Below are 23708 nucleotides of genomic sequence, written 5' to 3'. Positions count from 1 at the left end.
TGACATACTAAAAGCTCCTGATGTTCCAATATTTTTAGGTATGTAAAATAATTAAATAGATAAATAAAAAATGCTGTACTGATACAGATTAAAATGCCAATGATTCAATCACTGATATTTCACTAATAAAAAAGGTCATGTATTATTTCCCCCAGCAGAGGGCACTGTCTTCTCTCCTTTAGGATTTCACATCTTCATCTTCAATGCTCTCAAAAAGCTCTCATAAAAATGTTATTCTTCTTTACATCATGTAACTAAAAGGTTTTTGAATTTTTTCACATTTGCATCTTTTTTTTAAAGATTTATATATCAACATCATAACATCATAGCATTATAGTATATTAAATACTTTATTCAGTAACATTATTAACTTACATAGCTTCTGTAGTCAAAAATTAGTTAAGCATTATGTGTTAATAGTTTGACATCATGTAGTGTAATTTCTATTTTTGCCATTTCAAGGGCTCTGCTGCACTTTTCTATGTCTTTACTATGAAACCTGAAAAGTTACTTCAACTGAAACTATTGAGGAAATGATTGAGTTTAACTAAACATACGCAAATACTCCTGGATGCAACTTGGCTGACTGATTTTTAGCTACAACTTCGATAAAGAGCTAACTTTTGCAAGTTCTAATTCAAGTCTATTTTGTTTGGAAACCCTTACTGTGCGTTCACACTAAAAGAGGCAAAAGCGGCAAGCACGCCTGAGACAGCGGACAGCGGCCAAAGCGGCTAAATATTTTAGCTGGCTTGGCCGCTCGTCACGTGACTGATGTTTTTACAGTTTTGAAATATACTAAAATTCAGTGGTGGTAAGAAGCGCCCATTTGCGCATTTGCACAGTGTGTGTGTGTGTGTGTTCTATAATCCTAAAGAAAAATACCCAGGAGCCGGACTCAATGTTAATCTTTTATTTAATAACACCTCAGATCGTTGCTGAAAAAAGTTAGTCTGGAGCCCTGGTGTCATCTCATTTAGATGAAGCAAGAAATGCTAGTATGCTAGGCTAGGCTATGTCTTTGCTACAGACTACATTACACTTAGCTATTTTATGCTATTACTGCACTTTTTTTTGAACTCACCAGAACAACCTACCACCTCCGCGACACAATTTTTTTGTTGTTGGTCACGGTAGCTGAAAAGGCGGACCTTAAAAAGAATAGGATGAGCCCGGAAATGGTTTATGAGCTTTTCTGTATCCAAGATGGAACTAGGAACCAAAGTTACATGCCTTGTTCTTTAGGGCCTGCTCGGTCAAAGGACATCTCTACTCGCATTGGTTGCCACGGTTTGCCGGTGAACTGCGTCATAGCTAATTACCATGAAGTTGACCAAGGCTCAACTTCTCATCTGGTGCCCCTTTTGACGCTTTTGCTGCTCAGGACGCTTTGGCCGCTTAGGACGCCGGGCTCTCTTGAAAATGCTGCTTTTGCCTCTTTTGGTGTGAACGCACAGTTAGTGAGAGTTTGGTGAGATTTTACACAGGAAAGAAAACAAATAAAGGGGTGTCCACAGGGGGCGCCAAAATTGACACAAAGAAAAAGTTCCTCAAAGGAGCTTTAAGTATAAGACAAGAGATGCTTAAAAACATAATTTTAAACCAACCTCTATATGCTATGAAAGAATTCATAATATTTTTGTTTCCAAGAACATTTCATTCAATATATCACTGAGTCCTTCTGTTTACAGTGGGGGTATGTTAGGAGGGAAAAAAGGATGACTAAGCCTCCTCTTTCTCCTCTCCTCCACCACGCCTTCTCCCCTCCCCTTCCTCCTTCTATCATCGCTAGTCTCCACCTGCATCACATCTCACCACACTGCTCCCCGTCCTCCCTAACAACACATGGAAGAAACCGCCGCTTTCCCCGAAGCTGCTGCAGCTGCAGAGCGGCTGGTCCAGTCGTAGCCAAGCCGCTGTCAGTGTCGGCAAGGCGGGCTAGGAGCGTCGCGTGGGGCCGGTGGTGCTGTATCGGATCTCCGGAGCGTCTCCTCCCCTCGTGCTGCATGCTGCGGACCCAGAGATACATGCGCGGGAATATCCACCATCCTGTCTCCTTCATGTGCTGCAAGAGAGGCTGCGGGAGGCGATTTAACTCCGTTTGAGCTGCAGAAAGGAAGGATGACTCGAAGAAAAGGACGAGGAGGATTTCTCACCATGTTTCTCTTCTTGAGTCTAATGTGGACACAGCTGCTGATCACAGGTAAACGTCTGATTGTCTGTGTCCTAATATCTACCATTCACCTTTTCATAAGCAATAACATTATTCCATGAATGCATCAAATGCTAGCATGCAAACTCAATGATTGTGCCTCTAAGATGAAATAAGCAGATAAATCTCTATAACTAGAAACCAGTGACGATTTAATGCTTGTTTATGCCCTGAAATCAATGAGTTTAAGCAGGGTGTTATTCATTAAAGTCCTAACCTTCAACAGGATTATTTTAGGAATATAGCTCGGTTGTAATTTATCATTAAAATACAAGAACAAAGGTAATTTCACCACAATTTAACTGGTGGGTACATTAAAAATGCTGGATTTGCTTCACATTGTGCTCTCTGAATGATCATGTAGATATATTGTCCACATATGAACCATATATACCTTCCATTCAGTCGTTTAACCACATTTTCAGCAAATTTTGAGTATGTAATCTTCATAAGCCATCCGAAACATCCAGAAATGAATACATTTACGATTCTGTGTCATGCAGAGATCTAGCAGAAACCACATCAATGAGGTCATTGAAGACAATTTTTAAGGAAACAAAGGATTTTTCTTCCATCTGTAGATAAGGATAGTTTAAACATAGTGAGAGATAAGAGGTCAATTCCTGAATGGACTTAAATTGCTTGGATGTCATCTCCACAACCAGGACAGGCAGGTGCTTTGACAACCGTCAGGTGTTTTTTGTCAATGGAGGATGCTAGGCTGAAAAAAAGAAAGCCCAAGGCTTTGTTCAGAAGAAAAACACACTTCCAGCTCTTTTTTCCCATAAAATAGGAGCTGCTTGTCTACCTCTGCCTCCCTGGGTTAGTCTGTTTATCTCTTTATCGTGTATTGAAATACACCCCCCGTTGTGCTTGTGGAGCCAAGGCTAAGACACCAAAACACACATTAAACTTACCAACACAAAGCAGAAGATCTAATGTTTTGACTTTGATAATAATGTTTGACTCTAATGATTGTCTCTTCTTTGGCAAAATATTCTAAACATTAGCATAGTATGAGAATGTTGTATAGTAAAAAAAAATGGGGACAAAACATCAACAAAGCCCAACATCTAATGACAATAGGCCGACTAAATAAATTCATGATCATGCTTTTCTCCCAATTTGATTCTTTTACGATTTTTGGGGTGCCAGTTCAAGTAAATTTGTAATAATTCGAAATTTACAATTTTTGCATTTTTAAGTTTGTGTTTTTAACATCAGACTTTGGGAAAAAGCTGACTGTATCAGGAGCCATAATTTCCCCCAAAAATGCACATTACGTGAGTCAGTTGTTGTCAGGATTTATTCAGGCGATAGTCACTTTACTAGAAAGAAAAACATTTGGCCCTCTGCTGGAGAAAAGCGGTATTTTTTTAACAACTACTAAAATGCAGTATTTAAATGAGAAAAAAAAGGGTTTTGAACAAAAAAAAATTGTGATTGTGTGAAAAATTGTAAAGCAAAAAATCCTGATACTTAATTATTTTTTTTTTTTTTACAAAATCCCAAAATTCCCAATCTGTTGTGGATTTAAAAAAAAAAAATCTGTGTTTTTATCCATAAAGACTGTTTCACTATCAGAAAAGTGAACCTTTGTCATCCGCTGCAGTTGGAGTAGCTTAGTCTTCTATTTCTTTTTTTTATCCGCAGGCAGCTAACCAGCATGAGCCATCTAACCATTTGCTCTGCTCATTGAAATTTCATTTTTTTGTAAAAAAGACTGTTGAAATCAATACCAGTTATTTAGGCAGTCCTAATTGAGTCTCCAAATTAGGGCTGCAACTAACGATTATTTTAGTAATCGAGTACTCTGACGATTACAATCACGATAAATCAGGAAAAATGTATTGTCACTTAAAGAATCAACAGTATGGGAAAAATAACAAAAAACATATTTTTATGTCATCAAATTAAGAACTTAGTGGGCCTAAAAAGCAAATAAATAAAAATGTGTCCTCAATCTTTTCACCTGCAGGTCAAACAGTTCACCCCCTCTGCCCTACCACTATCTGTAGCAGCTAACGCTAATGCTAACGTTGGTTTAACGAACTCCTTGTGGTGATGTTTTAATAAAAAGACTAAACGAGTCCTAAAAACAAACCATGAATTTCACAACATATAAAGGAGTGTATGAGGGATTTTGTAGCTCCTCCCCTTGCTGTTGAGCTCCCGGCTCATCATCGATGAGCCCAACATGTTAGCGTTTTAAGAGCTGGATCATTGCAGTCGTACTGCCGTGCCATACGTGGCTGTGTGCTTTTACTCAGCGTGAAATTCTCCTAAACTCTTGAGTTTTTTGGTCTGTTTACATGTGACGCATACAGCCCTCCAGCCCAGGCAATTTACACTCCAGTCCAGTAGGTGGCAGTAATGCGCCTTCAGCTAGTTTCCAACCGCTTAATAATCCAACAAAAAGGAAGAAGACAATTAAACTGAAGACAAACTAATACAGTTATGGCACAGCACAGTGCATCGATTATGGAAAAACGTTATTGATACTTTTACTAATGGATTATTAGCGATTCGTCATTGCAGCCCTACTCCAAAGTATGTAAATAAAGGGCTTAAATTGTTCAGAAATGCAATTTCAGTATTAATTTAAATGCCAGACGGCCCCTTTTAGATCATTTCTACTTTGTAGTCCTGCCACCTTTATTAGTTTGAGATATGTTGTTTTTAAACACAGCAGGTTGGTTCAGTAGGTTGGAGAAATAATTTCTTTAAAATTTACCTTCAGAATGGTTTAGTCTGATATATTTTTCTCTATCCAAAGAAAAGTTAGGAACACAGAATAAAGATGAAATTAACATAATTTTCTAAATATATAGATAGTCTGAATTTTTAAGTGTTGCTCTCTGATATTTAATTTCTACTTCTTAGTTTCACTGTTAAACATCAGACTTCCTCACATTGTTGTGGTCTGAGCGTGTATAGAGGAGTGTGTCTCCCCACAGAGTTGGTCAGCCCTCCTCGGCTCCTCCTGTAATTGGTTGACGCCACCCTTAGAGGCCAGGCAGGACTGACTCCCCTGTCCAATCAGGGCGCAGCTTGGCTGGGTGTCGTGCATAGCAACCAGGACGCTGTCGCCAGGGAGAACAGAAGCGACAGAGGGAGAAGCTGTGTCAGCTGTCTCTGAGGGCTGAATTAGTCCACTTCAAACTCCTGAAACGGCTGTTTTGACTCAGCGCAGCAAAGAGAAATCACGTCATTATTTTTTTTTAAACAGGAGGCTTTAAATTACCTTTACCCAAAAAACTAAAAAAAAGATCCTGACTCCTCTTGATGATCTACCTTTCAGGAAATCAGATTCACCATCCACACTCTCTGTCGGTTATATAACAGCATTTTTGGCACAGGCACATTCAAGAAAAACAGTCGTGTCTCCGGCAGGCAGACGGTCTGGCAGACAGGAGTCAGAGGACACTCTCAGATATTTTCTTGTCTTTATTTTCTGCCAGAAAAACACAGCTGACTCCAACAGACGCCTGGACGAGGGCTGCGTCGACTCTGCCAGCATCAGCTCGGCATCAGTCCTCACTTTAATCGCTGTCTGGACTGCTTACAGCTTTTATTTAACCCCGACAAACACCTGCTGCAGCTTTGGCCGACTGCTCGGCTTGGATAATGAAGAGAATTATATTATTATGGTGAATAATTTGTAACTGTCATATGAGGAGCTAGGGTTTGTCTCCATCTCTACAGACGAGAACTGAAACCTTTTAGATAATTCCTTCAACAAGGAAGAAAAGAAAGCCTCTGGGTGATTTTTTTTGTGAGAAATACACAATTTTAGCAGTTGAATGCTGATGCTTTGGTAAGATTTTGAGCAATGGAGCTGAATACAATGCAGCTAAATAATATCTTCAAATCACCACAACAATCAGGCGTGAGAAACATTTCTACCAGGAGTATTAGTTTTTTTAAGTTTGACCACAGCCCATCTGGAAATGACTGGGGAGCTGGATTTTTTGACCTATGCTGCAGCCAGCCACCAGGGGGAGCAGTTTTTGTGGCATCCTCACTTCGAGCCAAGCAAGATGACGTTCATTTTTACAGTCTATGGTGGAAACAGGGCAATAGTTTGACAGGCATGCTTTGATATTAGCATGACTAAGTTTAATTATGGCCCTCTTGAAACCCTAAGGATTATTCTTTGTTTCTTCCTCCTCTTAAACCTCAAATTGCGTGCCGTCATTGTTAGGCATGGGTACCGAATTAGATACTTTTATAGGTACTGACCAAACTCTGTCAAAAGTACCGGGTACTGATTCACAAAAATCAAAAGGTACCATGTTTAGGTAGTGAAAGATGGGCGATTTTCCATGGTGGACATGAACACTGCATTACAAGGTTATATATTAAAGAATGAATATGTTAAACAGAAAAAATACATTTTGTTTTCAAATAAATTTATATTTTTACTACTTAAAGCAAAAACGTACGGAAAACTGGTACCGTTAAGTACCGATACCAGTTGCCAGGTTCTGGGCATCTGTACGGTATCGTTTCAAATGTGAAAGATACCCATCCCTACTCGCTGTGCTTTAAATCATAAGAAGACATACCACAAAATTAAGTAAAAATATATAAAGCCAGTGTTTTCATGTAGATATGTGCTCCACAGCGCCCCTTAGGTAAGAAAAACGCAGTCTCTCCTGCTGCTTTGAGCTACAGACCTGAAACATTTTTTTGCCTAACAAAAAATTCTCTTATCAATTTGATGAAATCTAAACAGGAAGTCCAGAAATTAGAGATATATGTCAGACTTTGACGACTGAAAGGATATGCAATTGCACAAACTCCTCCCACAGTTTTTATTGGATCAACTCCAAATTTGGCTTGTGTGTACTACAAGACCTTGGACGATAGTCAGTCAATCAATTAATCATTCAGTATATGAAATGAACTCAGTAACTTTGCCAGCCTCAAGTAATATTATAAAAAATATTGTTTATCGTCATTAATTGTGGGACAATACATCACCCAGCAAAATTTGTTATCAGCCCAGGCCTACATACTACACACATTGATGAGGGCCAATCTGCTTCAAATTTCACAAAAATATGATGAAGGTCCACCTCCCATTGCATCTATGCTCACTTCCTTTCCTTTCCTTTCCTTTCCGTACCTTTCACATACAGTGTCCAATCTTTACCAAATATAACACATGTAATCACAGTCCCACTCTGGACTCATATGCGTTCAGGTGATAGCAATACCATCATATCTTGGACTCAAGTGATGTTTACGTTCATAAGGTCAGGTCCTGTTCAGAGAACATGAATGAGCCAGGGAGAGTTAATAATTGAACTGTTTTATCTACCACTTTAGTTTTTTTTTCTTTAAATCTTTAACTCTTACCATTGTTAGTTTTATCGTACACTTTTGATGTTATTTTATTTTATTTTTTTTATGTAAACTCAGAGAGAGTTGTTTGTGTTTCACTTTGGACTTAAATTCAGAGTGACTGTGCTGTCTTTGATCACTATGATCCATCACTGTTAGTTTAAACTTCATGTATCAAAAGTACTAGAAGTATCGGTACTCTGTATCGATGAATACTCAAGAGGGAGTACTTGTACAGGTATCGGTCTGAAAAAAAAGTGGTATTGAACATCCCAGGCTGTGACATGCGCCGACTGGTGCAGGAGATGTGAGGGCCCGCTTATCCCCACTTGCAGCTCTAATCTCAGGTTGAACCTGGAGTCAGTCTTCTTTTTTTTTGCTTTATGAAGCACTCTTAGTCTGCAGACTGTCTTTTATGATGACTTAGAGAGTTATTTTCTGCCTCAGAAGGGAAAAATTGGTAGAAGACTCCTTAGTCTTTTCCTGCTTCATCTTTCTTATCGATTCCTTTAAGGGAGGATTAGCCCTCCATCACCTTGACAAATGCTGAAATTCAGAGACCAGGCTGCGGTCCAATGACTGCAGGCTCTGGTCTGTGTGTTCTTTAAATAGACCGGAAGCTCCATCTCAGGCTCTCACAGTTTGAACGTCTGTGAATGTGAAGCCGGATGCTGCCCTGAAAAAAAAAAAAAACTCACTTTGCTCAGATGATTTGTTTCTCTCTCAGGATAAATAAAGACTGAGGATGAATAATGTAGCGTTGCTCTTCATGAGTTCAGTCGGTGTGTGTAGGAGTTTCCTCTCAGCCCGCCTGAAGACTGATGAAAGCCTCGCTCTGACCGAAAGGCGCTGTGACAGCAGCGCGGCACAAACAGATGGGATCTCCTGCTTTCATCTCTCGTGCAGCGCTCTCGCTCTGAGGGAGTCCTGCTGGAAGTGCCACGATGAAGCACTCCACTTTTCAGAGATTAGAGGAAGGAGCGAATCCTCGCTCGCGCTTTCTCGAGTCTTGAAGTGATAAATCCCTCTGCAGAGCTTCTTATCGGAAATGTGCAGAGGGTTCAGTCTGTGTTTTCACCTTTCAACACCCAGAGAGCAGAGAAGTAGGCTGTAAATAGACTGACGCAGAGCCTGAAAGTCATTCTTCACATCAGGGGAAAGGTTACACGCCAAAGCTGCCAAATAAAAACGCTAAACTCTCATTCTCCTCCTCAGAATCATCATCAGGTGACCACGAGCTTCGCCTCTTCCCCTCCCGCCGCTCCAGCCGTCTCCCTCCACCTCTGCCCCCCCAGTACGACCTAAACCGCCATCAGGATGACGACTCACACCCTCACCACCTGCACCTCCACCTTCACCATCGTCACCATCACCTCCCGCACTCTGCCAGGTTCGCCAAAGCGATGCCAGCCGCCCTCCTGGAGTCCCGCTTCCGTCAGGAGCCTGGCGAGCAGCGGAGCCTCGACCTGCTGGTGAGGCCGCATCATGAGGTGCTGCCTGAGCACGCCGTGGTGTCTGCACGCCATTTGGTTACAGTGGTGAGTAATCTGCTACCTGATTGGTTAGAGGAGCAGGGAGAAGAGCCTGTTAGAGCTCCTGATTAGATGTTTCTAGACTCTTCTGTGAGTCAGCCCCTCCACGCTCCATCCCCGGCTCTCTGATGTTATCTTTGATTAAATCAGGTCCTCTCCTCCCTCGCGGAGGTTACAGGAGGATGGTGCTGAGGAGGTCAGAGGTCACAGTAAACAGACATTAAGTGAATGATGGATGAGGAGCTGGTTGTCTCATCACTTCTGTTGCCACGGTGCTGCTGGAGGGATGCTGCGCTCTCTGTTGCCATGGAAACACCGATCATGAGTATGTGTGAGTGAGACCCACTTACCTACACAATGGAGGGTTACGTAACTGCGCAGTGACATTGAGACAGAGACGCAGACAGACAGGTGTGATCAGGTTGTTAATGACAGAAACGGGAAACAGGTCATGTTCCCGTGACGATCCATTTGTTTTGGGCGGTGTCTCCAACAGGAAGTGATGAATAACTAACCGCCAAGACTTCCTTAGAACATGAGAAAGGAGAAGTGAAATCTGCTCCACCCCACTTCATTTCTCAGTTCATTTCAGTGCCTGTTCACCTGTTTCTGATGAGTCTGGGTTTCACTGTAAATAGTTACACAGAGGCTTCACTCTGACTTAAGTTTCAGGTGTTTCCACAAGAGGAGAGAAACACAACTTTGGAAACATTCATTGATTGAGTGTTTTTACTAATAAGAACTGTAAAAACTTTATTCATACAGTTGTGGCTCGAGTGTCCTTTGGTAAACAGTCAAATGCAGTGACGTACTGACCTTTAAGGTGACGCAATGACATGACTCCAACATGGCTCCCTGCCGATGGGAAACCAAACTTAGGCTGTTTTCCAAACTGCCTACTACTCTAGCAGTGCCTACTATTTTGGCTTATATTCAGTCTGTAGTAGGTAGTATGCGAAAACTTGCAAAGTCTGGAGTATGCTAAAAATCCCCGGATGAACTACTGATCCAGGAAAATTTGCACAACGCTAACACTGTTTGTCTATGGAGGTGGCAGGTTTTGATGTAGGTGGCAGGTTTTGGTGTACTACCGCCATCTACTTGAATGAGTCGGCATTAAAACTACAATACAACAACACTATCGTTAGACGGTCAAGTTATAAAAGAGGTGTTTCCTTCTACAAATTCACCAAAGCCCATATAAAACACTAATTCACTTTTTTTAAAACCATACGTTGATTAGATAGAAGTGTTTTTTCCATCAGCTTTAAAAATAAAAATCCCTTCCAGATTTGTTTTCAGTAAACAAAACAAATCAAATATGATGATTCTGCCATGATATGTCCAGTGTCCGCGGATGTTTCCTCTGTATTCCTTTCAGTCGCCATCTGTAGCAGCTCTGTGTGCTCCGGTTCATACAGGTATCCTTTTGGTTCCGAAGTGAATGAAACTTCATCGTCGCTGTCATAGTCACTTATTTTGAATTTCCTACGCTGCCTCACAATCCTTAGAGTACAAACAAAAGAATTACGATACTTGATCAAACTTACACAAGGCTACAACCGGCGCCTGAAGCAGCTTGTTTACATTCTCTACAGCTGAAAGGAGGAGGGGGGACGGAGCGCACTAGCATTGCGCAGAAGGATACATGACCAGTTAGTTAGGTCTAGATAAATATTTATATTTCCAAAGACTTAATGCACTTAAAAAATATTTTATGTAGCGTACTCTTAAACTGTGGTATTACTTTTTGATTTGAGTTCTTGTAGGCAGAGAAAATAGCCTTTGAATCTGGTACAGTCTCTCCCTGTTAGCGTCTATTTCCTCGTCACCATCGATTACAGTCTGTGTCTTACTGAGGGAGAGGAGACAACTTTCTACTGTATCTAATGTCCTTAGTGGTCACATAGAGCTCATACAACCCCACTTCAAAAAAGCTGAACTCTCCCTTTAAGGTCTGAATAACAGTTGAAATACCCTACTGTGCTTAGGAGTCTGATTCAAAACAAACAAATAATGGCCGCAGACACTGCAGGCAGGGAGCAACGCTAACATTAGTAACAACAGCATTATCAAATATAAATAAAGGAAAGCTTCAACTGTCTGATATTTTAATATGATCCTTTACCACCAGCCTCTAATTAGCTCTTTCATCATACCTGTCAAGTATCAGACCTATTTCGTCATCCATCTCCTCGGAGGCTCTTTGCATATCTGGTAGATTTATCTCAGGCGTCCAAAGAAGCCCCTACACATCCAGATAACCCAGTTATGAATATTGTATTTACTATGCGTCAAATTTAGATTTCGTATCAATTTTTCATAGCCGATCCGTGAGCGTGCGTGTGTGGAGTTAGTGTTTTATTCATCAGGCGCCATGCGGAGTAACCTTAATCCAACTCCAGGGAAGCCCAGCGCCCTGACGGCTCAGAACAACCCAACCAGAAAACAAACAGTAAACAGACAAATAAACAAAAAGAGGATGGAAACCTGTCTGCAAACTCACAGCAACACATTTCTCAGTCTGTTTGTTTCCACTGGAGCTTTTCTTTCAGAGCTCCTCTCCTCCTACAATGCATCTGTGGCGATGAAACCTATGACCGTTTCTGCAAAGGATTGTGGGAGTTTTGGCATTGAAATCTAGGCGCTACCTTATGCAGATATCAAGTGAAATAAAAATCAGCAACATGTTTATAAATATCTCCCAACCATGCAGACAGGAAGTGGCTCAGGAAGTAATAGATTATTTTAGCTTTGCTCACATTTTGAGCTCTGAATCTCTGACTTCCCCATCCTCCTTTTTCCCTTTCTGCTTTTATCAATGAGAACCTGCTCTGGGGCTAAAAACAGCATTACATAACCCTCCTCTGTGTTAATTGACTCCCTGGAAGAGTGGTCACATGACCTGTCCCTGCAGGCTGCTGCCGTTCCATCAAATCACTGTGACAAGCCGTGGCTAATAGATGGACAGAATAAAGACGTTCAGTGACAGACACCAGCCTCTGAGAGCTGAGGCTACACAGATGAAAGAAGAAAGCATGTAAATACTTTCTGTTTTTGTTTGGAAGGCATTCAGCCACTGAAAAATGTTTTTTAAATTGTTACTTATTGGAATACTCGAGCAAAAATGCTTAGAAATTTCCAAAACTTGAAAAATAACACAAAAAATACACATGTAATACAATTAAAAGGCAGAAAACTTAGCTTACAGTTTCATTTTTTCATTTAGCACACGCTTACATAGGTAGCAAAACTTTTGACATGGCAAGACCCATGATTGCTAACTATGCTAACTGCTAATTCAAGTGCAAAACCTAAACTAAGCATGTGCATAATTAGAGTGCATTAATTTAAGTAAGTAAGACAGACAAATTAGCAACTAATCTATCATGCTAATTCCTGCTAATTGTAGACATAAAAAACCTTGAGTGCTCCTGTTTTTTATACAGGTTCCGGGGCAACTTAAACCCAGGAACATGAATGATAGACTACAGATGAAAAGACTCTGGTGAACACCTTTGAGAGTGAAATAACAATTTTCATAACTGGCTAATATTTGAAATCTTTAAAAAAACAACAAAAGATTAAAAAAATTGAGGTTAAAAGATTGAAAGAGACAAAGTTTGGTTGCAGTAACAAAGGAAACATATTCGTATACAACTATAAATTCTCAAAGCCTGATTATTCCTTACCTAATTACACAGTCTGTAGATGTTATATAACATTTTCTCAGAGTATAGAGTCTCTGAGTTTAATCTAAGGGAAGGAAACGTTTTGAGATGGAGGCTGAGAGGCAGAGAGGTTGTGTAAGTCCCAGATGGAACTCAGTCACCTCTCATCTCTGCATCACACCACTCGCCTGCAAGACTCCACAGTGTGTGTCCGTGCATGCGTGTGTGTGTGAGATTGTGTGTTTGGCCTTTGCTCCCCTGCGAGGTCCTCACAGCACGTGCAGGCTGGTTGTCACACACAAAGTCGGCTTGTTTGTTGGAGCGTAGAAAAAACTGAATGTGTGTGTCGCTGGTGAGACTGACAGTCTGAAGAAACAGAAACAAATCTGGGATTCGGAATCGATTCTTCGAGCCTTGTTGCTGTCGAGGCTGTGTTATTTTGTAGATCACAAGAGTTACTTGTCTACCTCTGCCTCTATGGGTTTGTTTTTTGCGTGTGTTTGCTAAATAAATCTTCAAACACTTAATTCTCATAAAGCCCTCAACATTCAAATGTGTAATATTAGGAAAGGTAGATTAATAACATCTGCGTTTGATTTGAAATGATTGGTTTTGTCAGTGTAATCTGGAGGTAACAGCAATTTCAGGCCTCAAAATATCATCATGCTCCAGTAATTGGAAAAGAATCATTAGAATCAGTTCAGTAAAATGATTCGTTCAGAAGATTCATTCACAGAATCGTTCAGTTTTCTCTGCAGCTCTGCGAATCTGTGAATCAGAATTTTAATAAGCTAATACACGGCTGAATGTTTAGTTCTGCTTGTGATTGTACTGAAAAAAGCCGTTGGTGAATAATAAGCCAATGAGTTCAGAATTTAGCTGGATGAACTACAGCTACAATTTGAAAACAGTAAGCTGATAAAACAATCATTTCCCGGACCGCTCTAGAGAGAAAAATACGAGATGAGAGAAAGGAGAATGCAACTGAAGCTGAGAAATGAACAACTCTTTCAGTAAGTGATTCGGTTCAGTTCGTTCACCCAGATGATTCATTCCTTTTGAACAAACCGTTCACGAACGTCACATTATTATCCCACCCTTTGCCTCAGAGAACTCAGGAGTTAGGATAGGAATCAAAAACCATTCCCTGTTGAGAATCAATAAGAAATGTCTCAATCCATCGTTATCGTTAGCCTTTGGGCTTAACGATTCTCTTATCAATTCTTTACATTGTGCCGGAGCTGCCGGGCCTTACGACAACTAGTCTGCTGCAGCTAGCTAGGATTTTCAGCTTGAGGTTTTACTGAAGAACTGACTTCATAAAGAAATGTACATTACTCTCTCTCTCAGGAGATTCATATTCAGTACATTCAAAATGGTATAAATCACCTTGTTTACCAAAATAACAAAATAGCACAAGCTCAATGCTAACGTATATGGGAAACTGCATCGCTAGCAGTTAGCATACATCAGTATAACTTCAACTTTCATCACAGAAACATATCACATCAACTCTTTGTAAAAAATACTGAGAATTTCAAATGCTAAAAGCTAACAGGCTAATGAAAGGCTCATGGCTGACTTCGTAACTACGGAAAGGTTCCAAACAACTTAAACTATTGCTATAACCACTTTGAGACACTAGATGGCCTACTTGAATTATTAATATATTACAACACAATACATCAACATCACATTGTGTGAAATTTTTTACCTGTTTCTGTTTAATTATGCCCAGAAATATCCAGACTCAGGGACCAATTACATTTTATCCACTTACAGTATAAACTCAATTAAATGTTGTTGACACGGAAAACCTGTAAAGCTACTTTTTGTACCAAGAAAATTCACAACAGGAATTGATAAGGGAATCAATAAAGAATCAGATCGATAAGGACATTAGTATTGACAAAATCCTATCAATTCCCATCCCTGTCAGGAGTTGCTTGTCTGCCTCTGCCTTGAGAAACGAGTTTCTTTTGCATCACTTTTTGTGTTAAAAAAATACTGTTTTGGATCTAAAAAAACCCAAAACAGTTTTACACATATTTGACACTTCATGACACACAAACCAGCTGACCACTGAGGAGTTAGACCAACAACTTTTATATTCATGTTAAACTTACTATGGAGCCACACATCTGACTCATTTTGAATCTGGGTAGACAACTAATAAAGGGAAAGATGGCGCAATAACATAAAAGAGCTTAAACCATCAGCAGGTTTCTTTCCCTGATCTCTGATTGGCTAAAAAGTTCTCTGAGTGTTGTTTCTGTGATAATCTACGTGTTTGTGATTTTATCTGTAAAACACAGTTTATAAAAACACATTTCACAGCAGGTGGGTTCACCGTGTCAGAGTTCAGATTTCCTCCTACACACAGGCAAGTGTGTGTGTGATGAAAACTGCTCAATTATTCATAGCAGCAGTGTGTGTTTCGTCTGCCTGTGGAGGGAACTTTGACGCCACTTCAAACCCACAGAGGGAAACATGATTCATCCTGGACTCAGTTTGCTCTCAACCTTTATCTCTGCTCGCTTTAAACACGTTAGAGGAGGAGTTATTAATCAGGGCTGAACCGCTCTGAGAAATAATCTGACATCTGGTTTAAATCAGCAAAAGCTACAGAAAAAACTATTTTTCTTTTATAGTAAAGCTTTCTCTTTTGCAGAAATGCTTTTGACATTGAGTTATTGCTATTACTTAAATGCATAAAAAAACTCCACAATAATCATTTTTAGGGGAATTATGCATGAAAAAAAATTAACATTAATGTAAAATCTGCAAAAAACTGCAGTAAAATCGTGATTTGATAATCTTTTTCTCCATTTATCAACATGTTTGTGTGTTTTGGGGATAGTTTGCAATGAAATGTGATCTCAGCGGTGCACATTTACCTCCTGGAAATGCCTCGAGTTTCCGTAACCAGTTGGTTTTTGAGTGTGTTGATATTCGGATAAAGCTGGGAGCATGGCTGTGATATTAATTCAATATTAATTCAGTAAAATTTTCCACTCAGCCATTGAAAAAAAAAAGAAAAGCAAAGGTCTCATGTCAGATTCTTTATTCTGCTCTGCTCTGAACCGGAGCCATTTCTTCTCAAAGGAACCAACACAAGCGTGAATAATATCTAACCTCATGTCAACCCCACTCATTCAGCCGTGTGTGTGTGTGTGTGTGTGTGTGTTTGTGTGTGTGTGTGTGTGTGTGCGTGCATGATCTCATTGAGCTTGATGTTGCACGTGGTGCTCACGTTTTAGCCGTCAGCGGTCAGAGGAGAAGCTGCAGAGCTAACACGCTGCAGAAAATGACTCGCTTCCACCAAACAGTTCCCATCCTCAGCTCACACATGGGAAAAGAAAAATCTGTTTATATTAATATGTTGAGTCATTTTAGGGGATCGTAGCCTATAAAAAACTTGATAATGATACTTTAGCTCACATCAAAAACTAGATGTAAATAAACCAGTTTGATGTTTAAGGGACTGTGAGGGGTTTGAAAGTGATCTTGAAAAAGTCTCCCTTCTAGATATATGCCTGATTGTAATCCAGGCTTTAAAATGAGATTATCAGCACCAATAAAGGTTATTCCCAAATGCTACTCCTTAGCTTCCCAATTAGGGTTTAATAGGACCAGATTGATTTACGGCACAGCAAAATCTCTATGACGACCCGACGCTGGATGATGTAGTTTAGTTTTGAGAAGAGAGATCTGTGTTATTCTGTGCTACAAAAAAAAAAAAAAAATTGTGATTCAGCTAAAGGCTAAAACACAAGCTAAAGGACATGAGCTAAAGGTTAAAACACAGGCTAAAGCTTCAAACACAAGCTAAAAGCCACAAGCTAAAGACTAAAACGCAAGCTAAAAGCCACAAGCTAAAGACTAAAACACAAGCTAATCTAAGCTAAATGCTAAACACAAGCTAGAAGCCACAAGATAAGGGCTAAAACACAAGCTAAAGGAAAAAAAATACAAGCTAAAGACAACAAGTTAAAGGCTTAAACAAGGGCTAAAGCTAAAACACAAGCTAAAGGACATGAGCTAAGGGTAAAACACAGGCTAAAGCTTTAAACGCAAGCTAAAAGCCACAAGCTAAAGACTACAATACAGGCTAAAGACTAAAACACGGGCTAAAGGCCGAAACCTGAAGGCAAAAATTCAAGCTAAAGGCTTAAATACAAGCTAAAGGCTAAAACACAGACTAAGGCTAAAACACAAGCTGAAGGCTAAAACACAGACTACAGACTTAAACACAAACTATGGGCAAAAAAAGGATTAAGGCTAAAACACAAGCTATAGGCCAAGCTAAAGGCAAAAACAAAAGCTTAAGGCTAAAACACAAGCTGAAGGCTAAAAAACAGGAGGCAAAAGCTTAAAAACAAGCTAAAGCCACAAGCTAAAGGCTCAAACACAAGTTAAAAGCCAAAAGCTAAAGGCTAAAACACAGGATTCAGACTTAAACACAGGCTAAAGACTAAAAGACAGACTAAAACACGAGCTGAAGGCTAAAACACAAGCTAAACTGTGCGTTCTGTACGTCCAGAACTAACCTGCAAAAAGGCCAAAAGCAAATGCTGTGCTCTTTAAATGCTGCCAAAATGTAAATTAATTTAAGTTTATGAAAAATTAACACATCAAAGAGAAATGACCTAAATACATAAGATTAAAAGTGTATCTTGTTACCTTATTTAAACAGCAGAGGGCGCCTGCTGTTGCGACAGATCATTAAGTCTGAGCTAGTTGTGAGTTGGCGAACTAACTGTTTATTTATTATTTTTCCAGTGGAAGTTCTTTTCACTGAGGCATAAAACAGGAAACATCAAAATAAAAGCCTCACAAATATCAGAGTTATGAGGCACTTTCTCCTCTTGAGATTGAACATAAATTGGTTTATTTACACTTCAAAAGGATTATTGAATCATTTTAATTTGTGATTCCTTATGCTGTTTTCTTACTTAAGATTTTTGTGACCAACTATTTATTTATTATTATTATTATTTGTTTTTATTTTTTCCTCTCCTTTAGTTTTATTACTCATCCTCTCGCCCTGAACACTTTCTTTTTATTTATATCCACAGTTTTACCCCCTCTTCTCCCTAAATTGGATTCCCCCTGTACTGCCCCCAGGGGCTATCAGCTAATTAGCAGTTATGGCTCCATGTGTGTGTGTGTGTGTGTGTGTGTGTGTGTGTGTGTGTGTGTGTGTGTGAGTGTGCGCGAGTGTGTGTGTGTGTGTGGGACACAAATAGCACCTGATCCTGACAGGAAGCGCAGCTGGTTAATGGCATTACCTGGACAACAGCCAATCAGGCTGCAGGTTTGAACTCAGTCCCCCTCTAAGCCAATCAGAGATCAGTGAATGACCAGATCAGGAAATGGAGCGAAAAGTCCCTGAGCTCCGACTGACAGGCAGCTCTGTGGGTGTGTAAGTGTGAGAAAGAGAGAGTGTGTGTGTGTTCATTGAGTGAAAAGCTTCCTGCGGTCGACGGGAGAGTCAACAATGTTTATGTGTTTGCTCGGTAAGGTTGCTCAGGTGTTTATTTCTCATTTTTCACCGTCTGTGGTTGTTTACCTGTTTGTTTGTTTCTGCCCTGGTTGTTGTTTCTGAGGTTTGCTGAGCCGTGGTCTGATTGTTTGGCTAAAAGGAAACTTCACAGTAAATATGTCTGTGAGGATTTTGGGGATTCATTGATAATTTCAGAGATTTCTTTATGTATCTATGAAGCACTTTCTCCAGCCTGATAAAAATATTTTTGTTTTTTTTCTAAACTAAATTCTTAAAAACTGGGGTTTAGTAATGTTTTAGTTTTAGTTTATATGATTATTATTATTTTTTTAAATTTGTCTCAATAATTGAGAATTTTTTCACAATGTAATGACTCTATAAAGACCTGTTTGGATTTTTTTTTTCATTCTTAGTTGTTAAATTTCTTTTTGGTTTCTGGATTTTTTATGGAATAATGGAAAAATTATTTTTTTTATCCAGCTTTAAATTTTTTTTACATTTTTTTTTCTTGATTTCCATGAAACTTGATTGATTGTTTCAGGTCTTAAGTATAAATGTTTAGTCTATATCATCAAGCTTATTAATCTCGTAAAAAATATTTTAAAAAATAACTAAAAATATGTTGGTTTTTTTTTTTTAATAATATAGATTTCTTCTGATTTACACAAGTGATATAATTGGTCCCGTTAATGTATTAAAAAATCTACGAATTCTTCCACTATTGCTGATGTTATAGTTAAAACGCCATCTACTGGTGTAAATGTTTACAACAGTTTCAGAAGAAAACACAATTTACGAAATCAGTCAAGCAAATATTCAAAAAAGGAGGAAAAAGATGTTGAGTTTAAAAACTTCAAATCTTTAAGGTTGCCTTAAAAAAATTGTTGACGTAGTGACGATGTACTGTACAAAGCAGCAGGAGCTCCAGCTAGCTCTATAACATGAAGCTTAAATTATCGTCCACCTTCACTGGTGTTCCATCAGTTAACTTGTTTTTATGCCAAATACAAAGATGTTTGAGTGTAACTCTCTTCAGTTTCTGTTACAGTCCAAAAATATCTGGTTTCACACAGTTTTATTCACCAAAAAAGGACAGTTAGAGACGTCGACTTGTTCTTTTCTTTCTTTCTTTCTCCAGAAGATTTTGTTGAACTGAACAAACTGTAACCAGGGGCAGACTGATAATAGCATCTGCTCTGTGTGTTAGTGTGTGTAAGTGTGTGTTAGTGTGTGTGTGCGTAGAGTCCGTCTGGCTCTGTTTTATTGTTCCCGATATTGAATTAAGCAGAACATGTTGTTTTTTTAGCCATTAGCAAACAACCACCCCCACACACACACACACACACACACTGAACACAGCATGTTGTTGTAAGGGCAGCAGCAGTCGGTGTGTTTCCAGCTGATGGACGGAGAGCTGCAGAGGTCAGACTTCATGTTTGTCTTTTCTTATTTTGAAAAATATTTTTCCTGCAAAATGCTGTTTTCTTCACATAGATGTAAGGAGTCAGAAACATTTTTAAAATCCAGAAATAGTCCTCGCATCTGTTTTTTCCAAAGCCACTGGACTCCATTGACGAAAACAGAAATGTTATCCTGCATAACTCAGGATTTGCTTGTCTACTTCAGCTCTAATTGATTAGTTTGTTGGGAGTAATTGAAGCATGTTGAGCTTTGCAAATAAGGCAGAGGTAGACCAGCAACTCCTGAGTCCTACAAGAAAGAAGTACTGTTTAGTTCGTAGAAGGATCCTAATTTTAGGCTATTTCTTATATTTATGTTTTGTTGTATGTTTGTTGTCCAAACAGCGTTGACCAATCGAGTAGCAGCTAGCTTTGGTGCAGGAAAACGGATTGTATGGCGAGCAAAAGCAGGCAGAAAAAAAAATGATTTGGTAACCACGGCTTCTGTTGATGATAGTCTAAAGATGATTTTTTCAGTTTCATAAACAGATAATAGCACTAAGATTTCCTGATTTCCTTGAATGTAGCTGACCTCCGCTCATCTAACACATTCAAAAAGATAATTTTCTGCTTTTAGGGATGGGTATCTATCACATTTGAAATTATACGGCACCAATGCCCGGTACCTGGCAACTGGTATCGATACTTAACTGTACCCGTTTTTGGTACTTTTTTGTGTTTAAGTGGTAAAAAATATCAGTTTGTTTAAGATTTTTTTTTTTTCAATTTAACATATTTATTCTTCAATATATAACCTTAAAGTGCTGTGTTCATGTCCAGCATGGAAAATCGCCTACTCTTTCTCTCCCTCACAGTCACAAGGATGCGTTCAGATACCTACCCGGTACTTTTGGCAGAATTCGGTTGGTACCTATAAAAGTGCCAAATTCAGTACCCATCCCTACGTCTCCTTTTTGGGACAAACTCGACAAATCTTAACTTTTTACTTTTGAAAGTGACATGGTTGCTATTCAAACTAAATTAAGGCCACGTTTACACAGAGACTCCCACAAAGACTCTTCCTTTGCGTTTCCAAAAGCCACCCACGTCTACATGAGGACGGCGTGAAAACGATCCGCGTTCATACGACTCCAAGAAGACAAGTCACAACGATGTAGTGGCCATGCCAGGCCAGTAGTTGGCGATGTGGACATATGTGTGTATGTATGGTATGCTGGAAATCAGCCATCATTGTTGTGGTTGTTCTTTCTTTTTCTGCCGTTTTATTGTGTGAGACGGTTGGCAATCCGACCTCGAGGAGAATTACCGCCACCAACTGGACTGGAATGGCTTAACTGGAAGTTGTGGCTGCGCGCAACCTTCACCTGAAACTGCGAGTGCGCATGCAGTCCATGCTCTGTGTTGGGGGAGCGTTTTGAAAACTCTCCACTCTGGAGAGCGTTTTCAAAAGTTTCCGTTTTCAGACAAAACGCAACTAAATGTTATCAGATTTGACCGTTTTTGGTGTCGTGTAAACACGGCCTAAGACCTGTTAAATGAAAGTAAACCACAGAAAAATGTTTTATTCTTGGGTTCATAACGGCAAAGTATGTCAGATTGAAGCCTCTGTGTTACGTACTATTTACAGCGAAACTGAGACCAAATTTCATGGAAATCCATCTCAAAGTTAAAGAGGAAAAAACAACGTATTGACTCCATGGTGACTCTGTAAAACGCCAGAAGAAAACTTAAACAAATTTAAGTTTTTTTGTGGCTCAGCTGCTCGAGTGAGGCCTCCGTGCAACTTATATTTACTGTGAAACTGAGACTCACCAGAAACAGATGAGTGAACTCTGAAATATGACTTTTTTTTTTGTTTTGTAGACATAATTTGAAGGATGAATGTCTCGTCACTTTTGTTGTAAAATACACAGATGCTTCTAGCAAACACGTGGATAAATCTTGGGCTAAAGTCGTTTTTTGCTATCACCAGTAGAGAGCTGATTGGACCTGAGATAAAAAAACACAGAATGAGGAGAGTTGAAGATCAGATTTTTTGTCTTTCTTTTTTAGTGAGGTGTTTAATTCATGTTTCAAGTGTTCGCCCACCTTGCCTTGTATTTTTTCTGTTGTCTTCTTGCTTGTTTGATATCTCCACAAACAATCACGGCTCCTGTCGTCCTTTGTGGCGTCTGAAGCTCAGATAAATTTTTTAGGAGGACACGACCTAAAAACGTCAGAAAAATAAATGAGGTTTTGGCTGAGATGAGAGGCTTACGAGCAGGAACAGGAACAGGTGTGTATCCTCTTTAGTACAAGGGGGACTTCTTCTATCTGCGTGTCTGAGTAACACAAACCAATCAAAACCTGTGTGTGTGTGTGTGTGTGTGTGTGTGTGTGTGTGTTAAACCCCTCAGGTCGTCCCCCATGCTGTGCTTCCCGTTGTTTTCCCCTCACACACACACACACTGATTGCAGTAAAATCCAGGATGAGTCATTAGTGTGTGTCTCACCTGCCTCTGTATCAGTGCTGCTGAGAGCTGAGAGACTGCAGGGAGAACCAGAGGAGTCACACAAGAGGAGGAGGAGGAGGAGGAGGGGAGGCAGAAGGGGAGGGAGGATGGCAGCAGAGAGAAAGTAACAGCAGGAGACGCAGGGAGGATGATATGATTCGATCTGTTTGGAGACGAGGATAAAAAAAAAACATGCAGCAGACGAACGCTGATGGTTTCTGTAACAAAGAACAGGATGACGAGACGTGAAACAGATTTGAAATTGTATCTCTTTCAGTCTGAATTTGGAATAAAAACTAAAAAATGCAAAGTAAACACAGTCGACATTGTGCTTTTGTTGATTGGATAATGTAGTTCACAGACATGTTGGTGCACCATCAGCAGTGACGTGGGCGTAGTATCAAACCGTCAAAGTGAAGTCAAGGCAAAGCTTTCTACAAAGGGTAAATCTAGGTTCCAGTCTTTAACTCTGGATGGGGACTTTGGGTGGCGAGATCACAGATTCGACCGCCACGAGGAAAGAAGTGAGGAGCTTAGACGTCCAGGGTCGGACCATGACCCCTGAGTAAAAGCCTGGAACGCAAGCAGGATCACGCAAACCGTACCAAACTCTACTGATCCTTACCGGACCCTTTGGTGGTAACAAGGCTGTCGACTGGCGTTTTTCAGCCGCTACATGAGTTTCAGCTCAAAACACTAATTTCAGCCTCTTTCTGGAACGCATTTTATTTTTTAAGCTTCTGTCTCTTTAAAGAAACCCCTTTCATCTGATTGGCCAACCCAATGGAGGTCTGACGGGGGCGGAGCTTTAGGCACACCTTGGTATTTGAGGTCTGTTTCCTCCAAAGTGTCCTGAAGCAGTGAGGGGATCCTTATGTGATGATGTCATCATTTCACCAAGTGTCACGAAGATCTCACTAGGGGGAGCTCCACATGTTTTTGGCATCTTTCAGGGAGCTGTTCTGTCATCCATCTTTTTATACTTCTAACATTCAAGGGTGACATGTTTGTGACTGGTTTGTACATTTAGAACAGAAAAGAAAGACTTTATTTACCCCTGAAGGGAAATTCAGGAGGAGTCACAGCAGCAATCAAGAAAACAAAAGTAAGAAAGTGTATAGAAAGTGCAAAAAGCTCCATAAGAAAATAGATGCTGACAGTTTGTCCATCATTGTCCAGTCAGCCAGCCTCCACCTCCACAGGGTCCAGGACTGAGCTTCTTCAGCAGTCTGTTCAGTCTCTGTCTCCTGGATCCTGTCTGCTCACAGCAGGTGAAGCTCTTCCAAAGTGGTGTTGGTGTCTGGTGTTAGCTCTGTTAGCCTGTCTGTGAATAGCATGATGCTACTCTGCCTTCTTGTATTCCCTCTGATGCTAGGTTAGCACGGCTAGCTCATCCATCTTATTGGAGATAGATCTTACGTTCCCAATAACGATGGATGGAAGGACAGGTCCATGTTGTCACTTCTTAGCTCACACCTGAGAACCAGCACCTCCTTCTCCTCACCTTGTGGGGAAACATCCGGCC

The 23708-nt window shown here is 40.0% G+C and overlaps 1 protein-coding gene across 2 annotated transcripts in view; it reads left to right on the top strand.

The window, feature by feature from the left end:
- Positions 1-1787: 1787 nt before the first annotated feature.
- Positions 1788-23708, top strand: part of ptprr (protein tyrosine phosphatase receptor type R) — a 41166-nt gene continuing 19245 nt past the window's right edge. For both annotated transcript variants that reach the window (XM_074698627.1, XM_074698628.1), the window contains exons 1-2: positions 1788-2203; positions 8777-9099. In XM_074698627.1, coding sequence (XP_074554728.1) covers positions 2122-2203; positions 8777-9099 — 405 coding nt within the window. In that variant the 5' untranslated portion in view covers positions 1788-2121. The remainder of the gene's footprint in view (positions 2204-8776; positions 9100-23708) is intronic.

This window comes from Halichoeres trimaculatus, unplaced genomic scaffold (genome assembly GCF_033239565.1).
Source record: "Halichoeres trimaculatus isolate MK-OKI-2021-1 unplaced genomic scaffold, fHalTri1.1 fHalTri1_scaffold_21, whole genome shotgun sequence".
Taxonomy (NCBI): Eukaryota; Metazoa; Chordata; class Actinopteri; order Labriformes; family Labridae; genus Halichoeres; species Halichoeres trimaculatus.
Note: the sequence above shows the minus strand (reverse complement) of the source record. Positions and strands in the feature narration are given on the sequence as shown.